At 37.3% G+C, this 18,124-nt stretch overlaps 1 protein-coding gene across 1 annotated transcript in view; it reads left to right on the plus strand.

The window, feature by feature from the left end:
- The window catches only part of KCNU1 (potassium calcium-activated channel subfamily U member 1), a 161,903-nt gene that overhangs the window by 26,258 nt on the left and 117,521 nt on the right, over nucleotides 1–18,124 (plus strand). The window contains exons 8-10 of the mRNA XM_073018637.1: nucleotides 5,285–5,455; nucleotides 6,705–6,796; nucleotides 9,055–9,165. Of these exons, the coding sequence (XP_072874738.1) occupies nucleotides 5,285–5,455; nucleotides 6,705–6,796; nucleotides 9,055–9,165 (374 nt within the window). The remainder of the gene's footprint in view (nucleotides 1–5,284; nucleotides 5,456–6,704; nucleotides 6,797–9,054; nucleotides 9,166–18,124) is intronic.

An 18,124-nucleotide genomic window follows, 5' to 3' on the forward strand; every position in this document is an offset into this window, starting at 1 on the left:
ACTGTAAGCCAGTTAGAGGTGTGTCTTTCTACTTCCCATTTTCAGGTTTTCTTTACCCTCATATTCTCACAAATATGCATATCCTACAGTCAAGGTGTCTCTGTTTCCTTTTCCAACTTTCAAAACCTACTCTTAGGGAAAGACCGAGTAAGCTCCAAAGGTATCAGCAATAAGTAAAATGTATCACTGTATCTTCATAAGAGTTCTAGCATTAAACAAAATTAAAAAGTGAAGGAAATGAAGCCAGTTACAGGATTTCAGACTCATAAATGCTGGAGACATATGAGGGAGGAGTTACTGTTGCAAAGGGGAGTTTGGGGGCTTTTTTGATCCTCCTGAAATCAATCTGTAAACCTAGCTGCCTCCTTTGCCTATAGGAAAGCCTGGTTCTTATCCCACGTAATAAGAAATCTAGGAAATAGATCTCAACCATAGGAAAGGAACTCCTGGACCTTACTTTTTGAGGACAGTTGAGGAGCAGTCATTAGCAAATACAGAAATTGATGGGAAATGTTAAAAGCCTGCAAAAGCCTTTGAGATAAACAAAACCGAATTCATAACAGGTCTTTTTTATCTGAGCCCTTCTCTCAAAATTAATGTAAGACAATAACAATTTAAAAATACATTAAAAAGTTACCATTGTTTGATTCAACAAGAAAAATGTCAAATGCAAACAAGGATATGAACCTTCAAGAAATCTGAAGCTCTCTACGTCCTCCGCAGCACTCAGGAAGGAAAGAGATTGTCCTGAAGTGTCACAGCAGTAAAGGCTGATTCCTGGATTTAGAGAATTGAACCTTCGAGTCCTGGACCCACCAGGGGACAAGTAGACATTAGTGACCCTTTAGAAACCTCGTGGCCACCACAGGATGCTAAAGGAAAAGTCATTAGGGCTTTTTTCTTTTTCCTTTAATAGCTGTTTCAATGAGAGGCTCGAAGCCTAAATGTGGCCTACAAGCATATTATTATATTTGACCTAATTATGTTTTAATTTTTTGTTTGCTATTTTTTGTCACTTGCTAACTTTTATGAAGAGCTCAGATAAAAATCAGAATTTCTGAATTCTTCAGGAAAATATAAGGTTCTAATAATCTCACTTTCCCAAGGCCACCAACAGCTGTAGCTGAAGAATAGCTTCGTATCACAAGGTCAAGAGATCGAGACCATCCTGGCCAACATAGTGAAACCCCATCTCTACTAAAAATACAAAAATTAGCCAGGCGTGGTGGCATGCATCTATAGTTCCAGCTACTCAGGAGGTAGAGGCAGGAGAATTGATTGAACCCAGGAGGCACAGGTTGCAGTGAGCCGAGATCGTGCCACTGCACTCCAGCCTGGCAACAGAGCGAGATTCCGTCAAAAAAAAAAAAAAAAAAAATCTTCTCCCTATGTACAGCAGGTGCTCTTGGGTTTAACACAGTCTCTGCCAGGCCTACTTGAATCACAGTAGTTTTGCTCCACTTCTCTAAGGATGTGAGCATGTTTCCCTGCTGGGCATCTGGTCTCCCAGGAAAGGAGACCTCCAGCAAGGAAGTAAGCACAGAAAAAAGGAGAAGCAATCAGATGACATGTGAATTAAATGGTGCCACTTCGAGCCATACCAATTTCTAGAACATTAAAAACTTAGAAGAACTATATCCCAGGGCAAAGAGGATAGCAGATTTAATGAGGGGATATTTGAAATGACAAGCCAAAATAAAAGCTATGGTTGTCCTAACTCACCATCTTCCCATTCTCATACTATCCTTCTGCTAAAAGATGATATCATTCAAAGATGAATATTAACTAGAAATGAATCAATATGGCACCTGTGCCTAAATTCTGCTAAAAACAACAAGAAGGTGTATTGGAAAGCAGAGAGAAACATTAGCATAATAGAAGTTACAAAATAAAACAGTTATGAGAGCAACAATTAAGATAATTTGCCTAAGGGAACAAAGGAAAAGTTAAGGGAAAAAGCCCTTTATATTTGAAAAAATAAATAAATTTTTTAGAAAAACTGAAAATGATCCTTCATAGAATATTTATATGGTTTTAACTGAGGGATTATTAAACAATAGAAGTAATTGAAAGTGAGCCAAAAGACATCAGAGAAAAATAACAAGAAGAGTATTACAGAGCTAAAAACCACATTAGAGGGAACCAAAATGTAATACATTTGACAAAATCACATTCAGAAACATGATGGACAGGACTGGAGCAAAAATCTTGACATGGAAAATAACAAAGATACTCAAATGGTTGTAAAAAAGAAACGTGAAAGTGGGACAATATTGATTCAACCTACTGTAAATATCATTAGGGTATTATAGAAAATAGTAAATGGTGCCAGAAAAGTGTTTTAAAATAATGTGTTGAATCTGTAGATTAAAGGATAGACTGTATTCCAGGAAAGATAATTCTAAGATATTAATTCTAATCATATATTGGAGCAGTTACAGACATTCAGGGATAAAAAGATAATCCAAGCAGAACAAAACAAGATTTACACAGGGGGGAACCAATAAGACTAGCTTCAGGTTTCTTGGCAATATAGATCAATACCAGAAGATGATACAGCAGTGTCTCTAAAGTTTGCATAAAAGAAAGTGTAACCTTTCTTGTCATTTTAAGCATGCAAGGGGTAACGCACCAGTGAGCTTCTTTTGAATCTGTATTAATAGCTTATTGATAAAATTCAACCACATAGGAGATTAATGAAAAGAGAATTCAAGAATGGGGAAGCCATGGTAAGAAGTAGTGGTAGTGGCTGGGCACGGTGGCTCACACTTTTAATCTCAGCACTTTGGGAGGCCACGGCAGGCACATCATTGGAGGTCAGGGGTTCAAGACTAGCTTGGCCAACATGGTGAAACCTCGTCTCTACTAAAAATACAAAAATTAGTTGGGTATGATGGCAGGTGCCTATAATCCCAGCTACTTAGGAGGCTGAGGCAGGTGCATCACTAGGGGGCAGCCTGGCTAATGAAGCCTCATCTCTACTAAAAATACAAAAACATTAGCTGTACATGGTGGCATGCACCTGTAATACCAGCTACTCGAGAGACTGAGGCAGGAGAATCACTTGAATCTGAGAGATGGAGGTTGCAGTGAGCTGAGATCATGCCACTGCACTCCAGCCTGGGTGACAGAGTGAGAATCCATCTCAAAAAACAAACAAACAACAACAAAACAAAACCATGATATTTTGGTCAGGCCCCTTGGCTCATGCCTGTAATCCCAGCGCTTTGGGAGGCCAAGGAGGGGCGGATCACGTGAGGTTAGGAGTTCAAGACCAGCCTGGCCAACATGGGGAAACCCTGTCTCTACTAAAAGTAGATAAATTAATCAGGTGTGGTGACAGACACCTGTAATCCTAGCTACTTGGGAGGCTGAGGCAAGAGAATTGCTTGAGCCTAGGAAGTGGAGGTTGCAGTGAGCCAAGATCATGCCACTGCACTCCAGCCTGAGTGACAGAGCAAGACTTCTCTCCAAAACAAAACAAAAAAGTAGTGGTAGTGATTACTGAATGGATATAAAATAGAGCTAAGACATAATCAAGGTAATTATCACTACAGAATAGAATGTAGATGCACAAAGTAAAAGTAATATAGCTAATATAAATGTTGATGGGCAGGTAAGAGAAGATGAGAGAATGTCCTCATATTCTTCTTCCTAGTGTATCTCATCTAAAGTTGAAACAAAGTTTAAAATAATAAGAATTCAGTTTTGAAATATGTGGTTAAAGTAAATAATGATTCAGTCTGTTAACATTAGTCCGTAATACTTTACCTTGACTGTATTTCCCACCTTGGACTGATGGGTCAATGCTAACATGGTTAAGAGGAAGAACAATGTGAATAAGTAGACCCACAGAAGGCTACCAACTCCCTTCTTCCATAAACTAAAGAGATACTGAGGAAGTGGAAAGGGATTTGAAACACCAAATTATTACTCACAAGGATAATGAGTTAAATTTTAAAGCCTTCTTTAAAAAATTGTAAAGGGTATTTCCAGATTAAAATAAATTTAGTTTTACTTTGTACATATTGTGCAGGGATAATATTGAATCCCTGTACTATGAGTTGTAAGAGACACTATGGGATTTTAGCTTAAAGGGAACTGTGCCAATAAATATGAATGATTTAAATCTGTGTGACTTAAATTTGGTTTTCTTGTAATGTACGTCTTGGAAAATAGTGAAGACTCCAGAAGTCAGTGACTTTGCAACAGTATCCACTATCAGCCATAAGACTTAAGAACAGACATATAATCCCATTCTTACTTTGGAGTAGAGTATTATAGGGGTCCACACTCTTAACCTATTCATTAAATTTAAGAAAGGGTCAGTACTTGGCACATCAGTTTTAAAAAGGGAACAAATATCTGAACAAACTGCATGGTTTCTAATTTCCATCCTAGTTCTTGAAAACAAAACAAAAAGCCCACTTCCCCCAGTTAGACATCTCTAAGATTTTATCATCTTTTGTGCTAAATAGAAATGGAAACATCTAGAAAATATGTGAGGTGAGGAGAAAAAAATGTCTAAAAAGAAAAAACAAAAAAAAATTTATTATAAACTATATATATATAAATGTATGTTATATATGTTACATAATATTTTATACATATTTATAATAAATTTATATATGATATAAATGTCTAAGTTACTTCATTTATCTAATATAAAAAAATCTGATAAATTTAGTTTTCTTGAAAGGTGAAGACTCAAAGAAAAAATCAGAAGAAAATATTTTTAAAGGTTTTTTTTTTTTAATCAACAAAAAGACCATTGTGCAAAGAGATAAACAACTTGGAAAATTGGTTTGTTTTTCCATAGACACTAGCATTCTATATGCTTAAGCTTACTGAAATGAAGTGCTCATTTAAGCGCTTCTTTCTTTAATGATAATCCTAATCTGGTTAAAAAGTGAGAATATGTTATAATTGCTCAGTCTGAGAGCCTTTGGAGTCCCCTGGCTCCAGGATGCAATGCTTGCACCTACTTGAAAAGAGAGCACAGAGGCATCTGTGCCCTGTGGAGCTTTTCAAATGCTATGCTGCAGCTAAAAGCCCCCTCAGATTTCGGCAATGATCACAATTAAGGAAACCAAGACTTTACACTCACTACCCGTGATTTACAAACTCTTCCATTTATGTAAACTCTTCATAGCAACCTGAAAGCCATTTGGTATTTCATTTGGATTGAATGAAGTGCAATTAATCTCGTGTTTTGCCTATTCTTTAAAACTCTTCTCTTGGATTCTATTCAGAGACGTTTCCTGAGTCTTCTCTCTTTGGACAGGTGGAAAATTCTGGTGATCCCTGGCTCAAAGGTAGAAATTCACAGAATATATCATATTTTGAGTCAGTTTACCTGGTCATGGCAACAACGTCAACTGTTGGCTTTGGAGATGTGGTAGCCAAGACATCCTTAGGACGGACGTTCATCATATTCTTCACACTGGGGAGTTTGGTGAAGAGTATTTTTAATATATTTTGAATATAGTTACATAAACCAGAAAATATTTGGTTAGTGGTAATCAATGAAGCAATATAGGTTTAAGAGTGAACGTTGCATTACTTGGGGCACGTGTCAAGGGCAAATGAAAACATGCACAAAGCCCGTATTTTCCAAACTGCATCACCTGGAGCTCAGGATAAAATTGCTCAGTTTCCAGGGATGAAGGATGGTAGACAAAAGAAGCAGACTTTCCTGATTAAGCTCTACATTGATTTGAGCAAACCTATCTTCCTTCATAGTTTGCCCATCAAACTAAAGTCTTTCTTCTAGAGGAAGGCTATTTGAGATTTGATCTGAAGAAAATTCCATTCCTCCCAGCTCAAATGAGTAACCTTTCACTAAAACAGCATTTAACTTTAGAGATGTGAACATCTGTGCCTGGCTTACGGGTGTAGCAAAGGCAAAAGCCTTATTTTCTTTTAGTGACTTTCATTTCAATTCCTTAAATTCCACAACAGAGTTCTCCACTCCACTTATTTGATACCTACGCATCCATGGTCTCACATCCCTTTTTTTCAGTCATTGTCTCTTAACCCTCCTCTGTCCCATATGCTTTCATTTTTCCAAGCTCCAAATAGAATAAAGTCAGAGTGAGAAGGGAAGTTTTAAGTGATAAAAGGAAGGCGGCCGGGCGCGGTGGCTCATGCCTGTAATCCCAGCATTTTGTGAGTCCAAGCTAGGCGGATTACCTGAGGTCAGGAGTTCCAGACCTGTTCGAGACCAGCCTGGCCAACATGGAGGCACCCCATCTCTACTAAAAATACAAAAATCAGTCAGGCCTGGTGGCAGGCACCTGTAGCCCCAGCCACTTGGGAGGCTGAGGCAGGAGAATCGCTTGAACCTGGGAAGTGGAGGTTGCAACGAGCTAAGATCTCGCCACTGCACTCCAGCCTGGGAGACAGACAAGAGACTCTGTCTCAAAAACAAAAACAAAAGTGATGAAAGGATAAGACATGTGGAGAAGTCACCTTGCTGCTTTCCTTTGTTTTCATCATTTTGAATACAGAAAAGCCTTATGTTAAATTTTTAAAAAATTCAAAGGCTGAAATAAGGAAGAAAAACGGGGTCCCTTTTAACATGCTATCATGTACTCTTAGATGACAAAGTTTTACGTACCCTCCTTTTCCTTTCTAATCTTGAAATTTTTGGAGTATTCATCAACATAATTGGAACTAAGATTTTATTTGCTCATCAATTTTAGATATTGTTTGCAAACTATATACCTGAAATGGTGGAACTGTTTGTTAACAAGAGGAAATACACCAGTTCCTATGAAGCACTCAAAGGAAAGAAGTAAGTAGTGTTTTAAGTATTTTTACAGTTTAAGAAATTCTATTAGCCACGTATCTCGTTCTAGACATCTATTGTCTGGCTTAGCTGTAGAACCCAAGGTGAATATATCAGCAACATCCTGCATTCACTAAAAAGGATTGTGCTAAACTAAATACCATAAGAAAATGATATTTGCTACTTGACACAAACTGCTACATAGATGCCCGTAAGAATACTAAATCAACTAAAATGACAGATAATGTTGTAATTCACTGTCAATAAATATTATTGATTATGGCACTATTTGTACATTCCTTTTCACTAACTTCTATAGTCATTATCAATTGTCTTACTCATTTTCCTTGTATGGGTAACTTATGGCTAATTTTACATAATGGATAAGATTAAAGCCATGATTCCAGTTTAAAATAATTAGTTTAATTCAGTTGTCTTAGCCAAAGCTCCCCTAAACCATCTGGGGCTCATTTATGGTGAGGATTTGCCCGCCTGAGAAGTTTCTACCCTGTCTTCTGTAGCGCCTCCTAGATGACTGATTTTTTTTCCATACCACAGCCATGTGTTCCCAGGAGGAAAATGGAGTGGAGCCGTTTTTATATTATTTCTTCTTGGATTCATGTTACCTTAGCTTCCATTAGGTTTTTTTCCTATCTAAGACAAAAAGAATGAAATGGAGGTTTTTTTTTTTTTTTTTTTTTGAGACAAGAGTCTCCCTCTGTTGCCCAGGCCGGAGTGCAGTGGCGTGATCTCGGCTCGCTGCAAGCTCCGCCTCCCGGGTTCATGCCATTCTCCTGCCTCAGCCTCCCGAGTGGCTGGGACTACAGGCGCCCGCCACCACGCCGGGCTAATTTTTGCATTTTTAGTAGAGACGGGGTTTCATCGTGTTAGCCAGGATGGTCTCGATCTCCTGACCTCGTGATCCGCCCGCCTCGGCCTCCCAAAGTGCTGGGATTACAGGCGTGAGCCACTGCGCCCGGCCTGAAATGGAGATCTTAAATTAGATGTGATCCTTTTAAAATCTTAGTCCCTGTCTGCTGTTAATGAAAGACGCATAATGGAGATAGACTCCCTCAAAGCAGTCTCTTAATACAGTTGAATGAAAACTATAATTAACCTAGGACTATGAAGAGGAAAGGAAAAATATGATGAAATGAACAAAAAATAAATAGTGAGAAGCAATGAATTTAACTAGATAAGCCAAAATCGGGCCTCATTTGTCTCAGGAAAAGCCTTTGGGGCACATACGAAATCAGTCAATAGGTCTGGGAATGTTAACGTTAACTTAGGCTAAAATTATGTTTTCAGTTTTCTTCAATGAGTAATAGGAGGAAAATAGTTCCTTTAAATGCATTAAACCTAAGAAAATTTTTCACGACAAAAACTATGTGCATAGAGTTCTGCACCTGTCTTCGATGTCCCTCCACTGGGCTCATGTTTTTGTAACTCCTAGATATTTGTAAATGTGGAAGATAAGCTGAAACAATCTGGAATGTGGTGCTTTCTCAGCCATGATATTTGGCTCTGGAAAAATTGATGAACTTTTCTGCTCCTCAAGAAAAAAACAAACAACAACAACAACAAAAACCCTATATCAGACAACTAGGAATCAAGTGAAAAAATGAAGTGAAAAATGTATTATAAGTTATAAATAAATGTGAAAAATCTAGCAATAATAATAGTTGCTCTTGTATTCTTAAAAAGCTAGGTGCAATTTAAATATTTGGAGTCATATTCTACTTGAGATGAGATAGAAGACTGTGGATCTCTGATGCTTCTTTTGTATTAGAAATGCAGTCCTTAGTGTTTCAACGTTTAAAATCTGGGTGAGGCAGGCCAGGCATGGTGGCTCATGCCTGTAATCCCAGCACTTTGGGAGACTGAGGTGGGCAGATCACCTGAAGTTGGGAGTTCAAGACCAGCCTGACCAACATGGAGAAACCCCATCTCTACTAAAAAAAAATACAAAATTAGCTGGGCATGGTGGCGCATGCCTGTAATCCCAGCTACTTGGGAGACTGAGGCAGGGGAATCACTTGAACCCAGGAGGTGGATGTTGGAGTGAGCCGAGATCACGCCATTGCTCTCCAGCCTGGGCAACAAGAGCAAAGCTCTGTCTCAAAAAAAAAAAAAAAAAAAGTCTGGGTGATGTAAATACCATATTTATTGAAAACTAAGTTTAAGCTAATTATTCATCTCTAAATGCTGACAGGAAGGTGCTTGTGTTCCTCGGATGATCCACCTCACCTGTTCTTGCTGCCTAGGTTCATTGTGGTCTGTGGAAACATCACCGTGGACAGTGTGACCGCTTTCCTGAGGAATTTCCTCCGTCGCAAGTCGGGAGAGATCAATACCGAAATTGTTTTCCTGGGAGAGTAAGTATATCTGTTTGGCTCATGGGTTCTAAATTAATACTTAAAATATGAGTGAATATTTTTAATGCAAGAAAATCACCTTCACAATATTTATAGAAAAATTCTATATTGATCATAAACAAAATTAAAAAGAAATCTTTGACCACGCTAATCTCTGCAAATATTTTGGAATATATCTTGTCAGATGTTTTTCTGCATAGGTGCTAATATGATTTAAGTGATTACTATTTCACATTTAGGTTATACTAAACATTATTATCATACATGACTGTAATCTTATGCAAAAGCCTGGTGCACTTGATAACTATTATTCTGTTAATTCTCAGAATTAGAAATGTGACGTTCAAATCAATACAGAAATGATTGTTCTTGATGCCGTTTTTGTCCTATGCAGTCTGTCTTTCCACTAACAGAGCCTAAGTCAAATATTTTGTCGAGCACTGGGAAATACATATTTAGTACAGAAAGATTTTAAGCATAGCTTAGGTATACAAAATGATTTCTTATATTTTAATTTTATAATTTTCAATTTGGTAAGATTGACTAATTTTCTATGTTTTGACTGTTGGCTTTTCTTTTTGAAATTTTTCTGTCTTTCATCCCCTCCTATTAGGTGGATTGATTACCTGTTGCTTTACTGACTTTTCTACTCAATATATGTTGATACTAGTCATTTTGTGTTACTTGTTATACATGTTTTTCTTCCTACTTTCACCTTTTAATTTTTTTCGTACTTTTATTTTCATACAGAAGTGTTTGATTTGCATGCACTCCAGTCAGCCCATTCTTTTAGTGTTTAGATCCATGGAATTGTTTTACCTGATGTGTAGAGAATTAACTTCTTTATTTTTCTCAAATGATTCATCAGTTACACAAATATCATTCACTAAATAAGTCAGCCAGATTTTGAAATGACATTTTGATCTTACGTGGGATTGTATATAGCATCGCCTCATCTTTGGGCACTGTGTAGTTGAGCACTCTGCTTTTACATTATGACATGTTCAATTTACCATAAATCTGGGCCCTCATATATGGAATAACCGATAGCAGTTTGAAGCACTCTACGATGTTACTGACAGCCAAGAATTCTGTTTAAGTAGCATCACCGTGTCCATCTTTCTAGCAATTTGTGCATTATTTAAATCTTTTGTTAGAAAATAGTAGAAACAAAGAGTGCTAAAACTAGGGATTAAAAGCTAATTATTATGATCCAGTTGAGACAGAGAGGAAATCAATAGATGTGTGACATGTTTTACCTGCCGTTGCATTTTTATGAACTAATGTGCGTTGTTGTATGTACTTGCCAAGATAATGAATAATATTTTTTAATGGAGAAAAATGTGGAAAGTATCTATATAGAATTTTATTAATTTCATCTATACTCCGATGACTCCAAAAATTTACATCTTCCCTTAGACATTCTCTGTGGCTTTGTATTTACACAACTAATTGCCTCCTGGATATTTTTAACTTAGTGTTATGAAGGCCCCTCAAGCTCAACATTCTCAAAAGTGAACTCATGATCTTGTGTTCTCCTTTCCAACTCAAAGGCAAACAAACAAAAATAAAAGAAGGAAAGCAAACAACATTTTCTATCCTAGTAAATGAGACCTGATTAATATACTTCCTTAAAACAGAAAACTGAGTATTATCTCTGATACTCCTGTTCCCCTCAATCCCTATATACGTTTTCATCAATACCATTAATTTTGTCTCACATGTAAATACTAATTCTATTTCTACCATTTCTTCTTCTATCACAACCCTATTTGTAGTTAAATCTTGTCTTCCCAAAATTTCTCTAAAGGCCACTTTGTTTGTTCTTTGTGCTCCAAAGCTCTTCTTCTCCCTTTATATGACCAATTTATTCCCATCCTTCCCACTCAGAGAGACAGTCCCTGTCCATTCTGTCTAAATTGGTGTCCTCTAATTTCCTTCTATCTCATTACTTTGTTTTATTTCCTTTAAAGCAATTATCACAATCTATAAAACACAGCTGTTAACATTTCTTTCTTTTATGATATACTCCTGCCCCTTCTCCCAGTTAAACGTGAATTCTCTTTCTTCTTCCTTTGAATCTGGGCTGACTTGTGGCTTAATTTGATAAATAGAACACAGAAGATGTGATACTTTGCTACTTCAGGCCTAGCATTTAGGATGATTGACAGTTTCACTTGGAGCCCTGAGTCGTCATGTAAAAAGTCATACTACCTTGCTGGAGAGAAGACCCAGTCAGCTGTCAGCTACTCTAGTCATATAGCTGAAGCAACAATCGTGTGTATAGCCACTTTGGACATTCCAGCTCCCTGTGAAGCTCCTGGATGAGTGTACCTATGTGGAAGCCGCTAGTCAACAATGCACAGAACACAACAATCTGGCTAGAGACACAACAAAAAAAGAGAATTTTAGACCAATATCCCTGATGAACATCAATGCAAATTCCTCAATAAAATACTGGCAAACCGAATTCAGCAGCACATCTAAAAACTTATGGACCATGATCAAGTGGGCTTCATCCCTGGGATGTAAGGCTGGTTCAGTATACACAAATCAATAAATGTAATCCAGCATATAAACAGAACTAAAGACAAAAACCACATGATTATCTCAATAGATGCAGAAAAGGCCTTTGACAAAGTTCAACAGCACTTCATGCTAAAAACTCTCAATAAATTCGGTATTGATGGAATGTATCTCAAAATAATAAGAGTTATTTATGACAAACCCACAGCCAATATCATACTGAATGGGCAAAAACTGGAAGCATTCCCCTTGAAAACTGGCAAAAGACAGGGATGCCCTCTCTCACCAGTCCTATTCAACATATTGTTGGAAGTTCTAGCCAGGGCAATCAGGCAAGAGAAAGAAATAAAGGGTATTCGATTAGGAAAAGAGGAAATCAAATTGTCCCTGTTTGCAGATGACATGATTGTCTATTTAGAAAATCCTATTGTCTCAGCCCAAAATCTCCTTAAGCTGATAAGCAACTTCAGCAAAGTCTCAGGATACAAAATTAATGTGCAAAAACCACAAGCATTCTTACACACCAATAACAGACAAACAGAGAGCCAAATCATAGTGAACTCCCATTCACAATAGCTTCAAAGAGAATAAAATACCTAGGAATCCAACTTACAAGTGATGTGAAGGACCTCTTCGAGGAGAACTACAATGAAATAAAAGAGACACAAACAAATGGAAGAACATTCCACGCTCATGGATAGGAAGAATCAATATCATGAAAATGGCCATACTGCCCAGGGGAATTTTTAGATTCAATGCCATACTTTTTAAGCTACCAATGACTGTCTTCACAGAATTGGAAAAAACTGCTTTAAAGTTCATATGGAACCAAAGAAGAGCCCACATTGCCAAGACAATCCTAAGCCAAAAGAACAAAGCTGGAGGCATCACGCTACCTGACTTCAAACTATACTACAAGGCTACAGTAACCAAAACAGCAGGGTACTGGTACCAAAACAGGCATATAGATCAATGGAATGGAACAGAGCCCTCAGAAATAATACCACACATCTACAACCACCTGATCTTTGACAAACCTGACAGAAACAAGAAATGGGGAAATAATTCCCTGCTTAATAAATGATGCTAGGAAAACTGGATAACCATAAGTAGAAAGCTGAAACTGGATCCTTTCCTTACATCTTATACAAAAATTAATTCAAGATGGATTAGAGACTTAAATGTTAGACCTAAAACCGTAAAAACCCTAGAAGAAAACCTAGGCAATACCATTCAGGACATAGGCATGGGCAAGGACTTCATGTCTGAAACACCAAAGCAATGGCAACAAAAGCCAAAATTGACAAATGGGACCTAATTAAACTAAAGAGCTTCTGCACAGCAAAAGAAACCAGCATCAGAGTGAACAGGCAACCTACAGAATGGGAGAACATTTTTGCAATCTACTCATCTGACAAAGGGCTAATACCCAGAAGCTACAAAAAACTCAAACAAATTTACAAGAAAAAAACAACCCCATCAAAAAGTGGGCAAAGGATATGAACAGACACTTCTCAAAAGAAGGCATTTATGCAGCCAACAGACACATGAAAAAAATGCTCATCATTGCTAGCCATAAGAGAAATGGAAATCAAAACCACAATGAGATACCATCTCACACCAGTTAGAATGGCAATCATTAAAAGGTCAGGAAACAACAGGTGCTGGAGAGGATGTGGAGAAATGGAACACTTTTACACTGTTGATGGGACTGTAAACTAGTTCAACCATTGTAGAAGACAGTGTGACGATCTGTCAAGGATCTAGAACTAGAAATACCATTTGACCCAGCCATCCCATTAATGGGTATACACCCAAAGGGTTATAAATCATGCTGCTATAAAGACACATGCACACGTATGCTTATTGCGGCACTATTCACAATAGCAAAGACTTGGAACCAACCCAAATGTCCATCAATGACAGACTGGATTAGGAAAATGTGGCACATATATACCATGGAATACTATGCAGCCTTAAAAAAGGATGAGTTCATGTCCTTTGTAGGGACATGGATGCAGCTGGAAACCATCATTCTCAGCAAACTATCACAAGAACAGAGAACCAAACACCACATGTTCTCACTCATAGGTGGGAACTGAACAAGGAGAACACAGCACAGGAAGGGGAACATCACACACCAGGGCCTGTTGTGGGGTGGGGAGAGGAGGGAGGGATGGCATTAGGAGATATACCTAATGTAAATGACAAGTTAATGGGTGCAGCACACCAACATGGCACATGTATACATATGTAACAAACCTGCATGTTGTGCACATGTACCGTAGAATATGAAATATAATAAAAAATAAATAAATAAATAAATAAATAAATAAGTAAAAGAAGAGCAATCTGGCTGAGACCAGCCAACCTACAAAATCATGAACATAGTATATTATTGTTGCTTAAGGTCAATAATTCTAGGATGGTTTGTTTTGCAGAAATAGATAATTGATACAACAAGTGGTACTAGAAGTGGGGTGCTATCATATCGAGAGCCAAAATGTGGGCTTTTCCTTGGAACTGGTGGAGACAGAGGCCAGAAGAGTTTCATGGAGACTCAGTAAAGGCTGGAAGAGCAATGAGGAAATTGCTGTAGGGTGCTGGAGGAAGAAAAGCCCATGCATGGTATTATGTCAGAATTTTGGTAACACTGTCACCAGCAATAATATGGAAGACAGGAAATGTACCTAATGAAATTGTGAAGCTAAGATTTCCCAAAGGAAAGTCATTTACTCTAGCTTAATCATGCATGCTAAGGTATTATTAAAAAAATTGAGGGAAAAAAAAAAGAAATTCTTTAGTTTTTGAGCAGAACTTAGAAGAAATACAGAAGGCCCAGAACAATCTCTCCAGATGGACAAGAAAAGGGAAAAATGACCTCAGAGAGAAAAAATCAAATTTAGGGTGCAATCTATAACATTTTACCTCAAGGTCAAAAATTGAATCAAGGATGCAACTGTAAGATCATTTGGTAAGACCTCAGAAAGATTTAAGGTGGTGACTTACAAAGGCTCTCAGTCAGGCAAAGGGGCTGCAAAGAAGCTTACAGACATTTGTCCCGGAAGCCTGACGTTGTCAAAGTGGAGAGAGATCTGTGTGCAAGGAATCATGGATCTGACTTTTAAAGCATGACATGAACCTGAATTAGGTTTATAGAAACTACTCAATAGAATTCTGCTTTAAACAGAATTTTTCTGATAGCAGCCCTCCCAACTTGAAGTAAAAGGGAAAAAAATAGTTCAAAATGAAAAAAAAAAAAAATGCTTCTGAGCCCAATTTAGCACACACAAGAATCAGGCAGAGAAAGCTACTGAAGTATAAACATAGACCTTTTATTAAAGAAAGGGAAGCATGATGACTCAGGATCAGAGGACAGAGAAAAGAATTACGGACAATAGATTAACTCGTGACCACAGAACTGGGCCATAATTGAGAAACATTCTCTACCCCTAATAATACATGCTCAGATTTCAGAATTTCTGTGGACCCATGATTTCTCAGTGCCCTCCATTACAACCTCCACCACTTTTGATGGGGCTTGTCTATTGCAATTTTCCTATCCCTGTTGGTGTCATCATGGTGAGTTGGCTGTTGGAGTCGGGGTATGCACTTCTGCATTCAGTTCACAGGTGTTCACATCAGGACCAGATGTGTTCAGGAGCCCCCAACCAGATCTGGGCCTAATTTAGATGACAAGATCCAGGACTTTGAGCTGATTCTGTAAAGAGATGAGACTTTGGGAGGAAATGTGAGAGTATTTTGTACAAGGGAGAGATGTGAATTCTTGTAGCCAGGATGCAGACTGTGGTAGTTTAATGATGGCTAATAGCAATTCCTCTTTATACATACAGATAGTCCCTGGTTTATGATGCTTTGACTTAAAACAATTTTGTTTTACTTTATGATGGTGCAAAAGCCATATGCATTCAGTAGAAACCATACTTTGTATACTCATACAACCATTTGGTTTTTCACTTTCAGTACAGTGTTCAGTAAATAATATGAGATACTCAACGCTTTATTATAAATAGGCTTTGTGTTAGATATTTTGACCAAATGTAGGCTAATGTGAGTGTTCTGAGCATGTTTGAGGTAGGCCGGGCTAAGCAATGATGTTTGATAGGTTAGCTGTGTTCAAAGCATTTTCAACTTACCACGTTTTCAACTTATGATGGGTTTATAGGGATGTAGCTCCATCATAAGTTCAGGAGTGTCTGTATTCTGCTCCTCCTACCAAAAGTGGAGTCCATTCTCCCTTCTCTTGAATCTGGGCTAGCCTTTTAACTCATTTCAACCGTAAGATATCGACAAGTGACAGTATGTATGCCAGTTATGCCAGCCCTTAAGACTCCTGACAACATCTGCTTTCAGTATCTTGGCATCTTGAAATATAACTATAAATAAATAAATGCACACATATCTATGTATGTATATATATGCATCATACATATATATGTATGTATGATACATATATATGATACATATATACATACATATGTAATATATTGATAAATACATAAATATATACATACATGTATCATACATATATACATATATAATATATGTATGGTACATATATACATACACATATATACATACATATATATGTATGTATGTATGATGGAGAATAAGGCCCATCCCACTGCCAGTCTTTCCAGCTAGCTCAGTCGAGGCAGCAGACATGTAAATGATGCCATCTTGGATGTTCTAGACCACTAAAGCTCTCCTATAAAGGAAGTCAGTCCTATAAAGGACTCTAACAAAACCACAGGGAACAGAAGTGTCACCCCGCTGAGCCCAGTCAAAACAAGGAATACAAAAAATAATAACTTGTTATTTTAAGCCACAAAGTTCTTATGAGATTCTACATAAGAATACATAAATGATACTGTATTATCATTTTCTTTCTTTGGTTACTTATTTATTGCTTATCTAACATATTATTCTATGAAATATTATGAAAATAAAATATTAACTTATATTTCCGTAAGTCAGACTGCTTAGTTGCACACAAGAAAAACTATAGCTAAATTAAGCAGAAAAGAATATATAAATAGATATTACACAGCTCCTAAAACCATCAAAAGCCAGATAACTAGGCTTAGAGGCTACATAGCAAGGAGCAGTGATAATGTGATACCTCTTTCCTTGAGTAATTTGTTTTATGAGTGGGCACATAAATGTTGACTTCCTTGTCATTCTTTATGCTGACTGCATATGTACTATTTTTTACAAAATTTAAAAGATGAGAGCTTTCTAGGTTTGACAAAAGAAATCAGTTCTCAGATGAGAAGGTACAATAAATCATGTATACTTCCATATACTTGAAATGTGAAAATCAAAACATAGGGAGAAAGAGAGGCCTGCATGTGAGTGTTGTCATAACAGGGGGGGCAGCTAATTCAGCAATTGTTAGGGGATGCGGCAGACCAGAGTATGCATTCAGAAGAAAGTACCATTAAGAAAGTATTTGGTTGGTGCAAAAGTAACTGTGGTTTTGCCATTAAGAGTAATGCAAAAACAGTATATAACCCTAAGTTACACATCAAAAGTAAAATACTTACCATAAAGTGCTTATCCCTTCTTCCCTTTCCCCAGTCCTACTGCTTAGAGACAACTGCTTTCAGTTCTTTCAGACTTAATATTTTCTTCCAATTTTAAGTCTAAATGTTACCACTTTTTTGATTCCTCGGTTATAGATGGTATTTATTAACCATCAGATTTGCAGATGAGAATTGTCAGCACTGTGCATCACTTCTATTATTTCAGTATTATGATCTTAAATCTGTAGTTACATGATTAGTGTTTATATCATTGTGGCAAATAAATATTGTTCCTTGCAGATTCAAGTAAAAATGTATAAAGATAACAGTATATTTCCTTAAAATTTTATTTTTAATCCTCAATGATTGTTTCATTTTATAATATGTTTATCATATATATTATATCATATATAGTTAGTATATATAATAGAGGTACCATATGAATGGCAATAAATATTTTCCAATTTCTCCAGTATGTAATAATACAATAGGACAAAAGTTGACTGAGAAATTTCTAAGAGTTGCACATGGATCATTGGACTATAGAAAAAAATATGCCAGAACGTTTATTCACTTCTAAAATAGCAAGGAAATAATTAATCTCCTTGTTTAAACCTTGTTGTTTTTTTGAGAAGGAGTTTTGCTCTTATTGCCCAGGCTGTAGTGCAATGGTGCGATCTCAGTTCATTGCAACTCCGCCTCCCAGATTCAAGTGATTCTCCTGCCTCAGCCTCCCAAGTAGCTGGGTTTACAGGTGTGCACCACCACACCCAGCTAATTTTGTATTTTTAGTACAGACAGAATTTCACCATGTTGACTGGGCTGGTCTCGAACTCCTGACCTCAGGTGATCCACCGGCCTCTGCCTCCCAAAGTGCTGGGATTACA

This window comes from Chlorocebus sabaeus, chromosome 8 (genome assembly GCF_047675955.1).
Source record: "Chlorocebus sabaeus isolate Y175 chromosome 8, mChlSab1.0.hap1, whole genome shotgun sequence".
Lineage (NCBI taxonomy): Eukaryota > Metazoa > Chordata > Mammalia > Primates > Cercopithecidae > Chlorocebus > Chlorocebus sabaeus.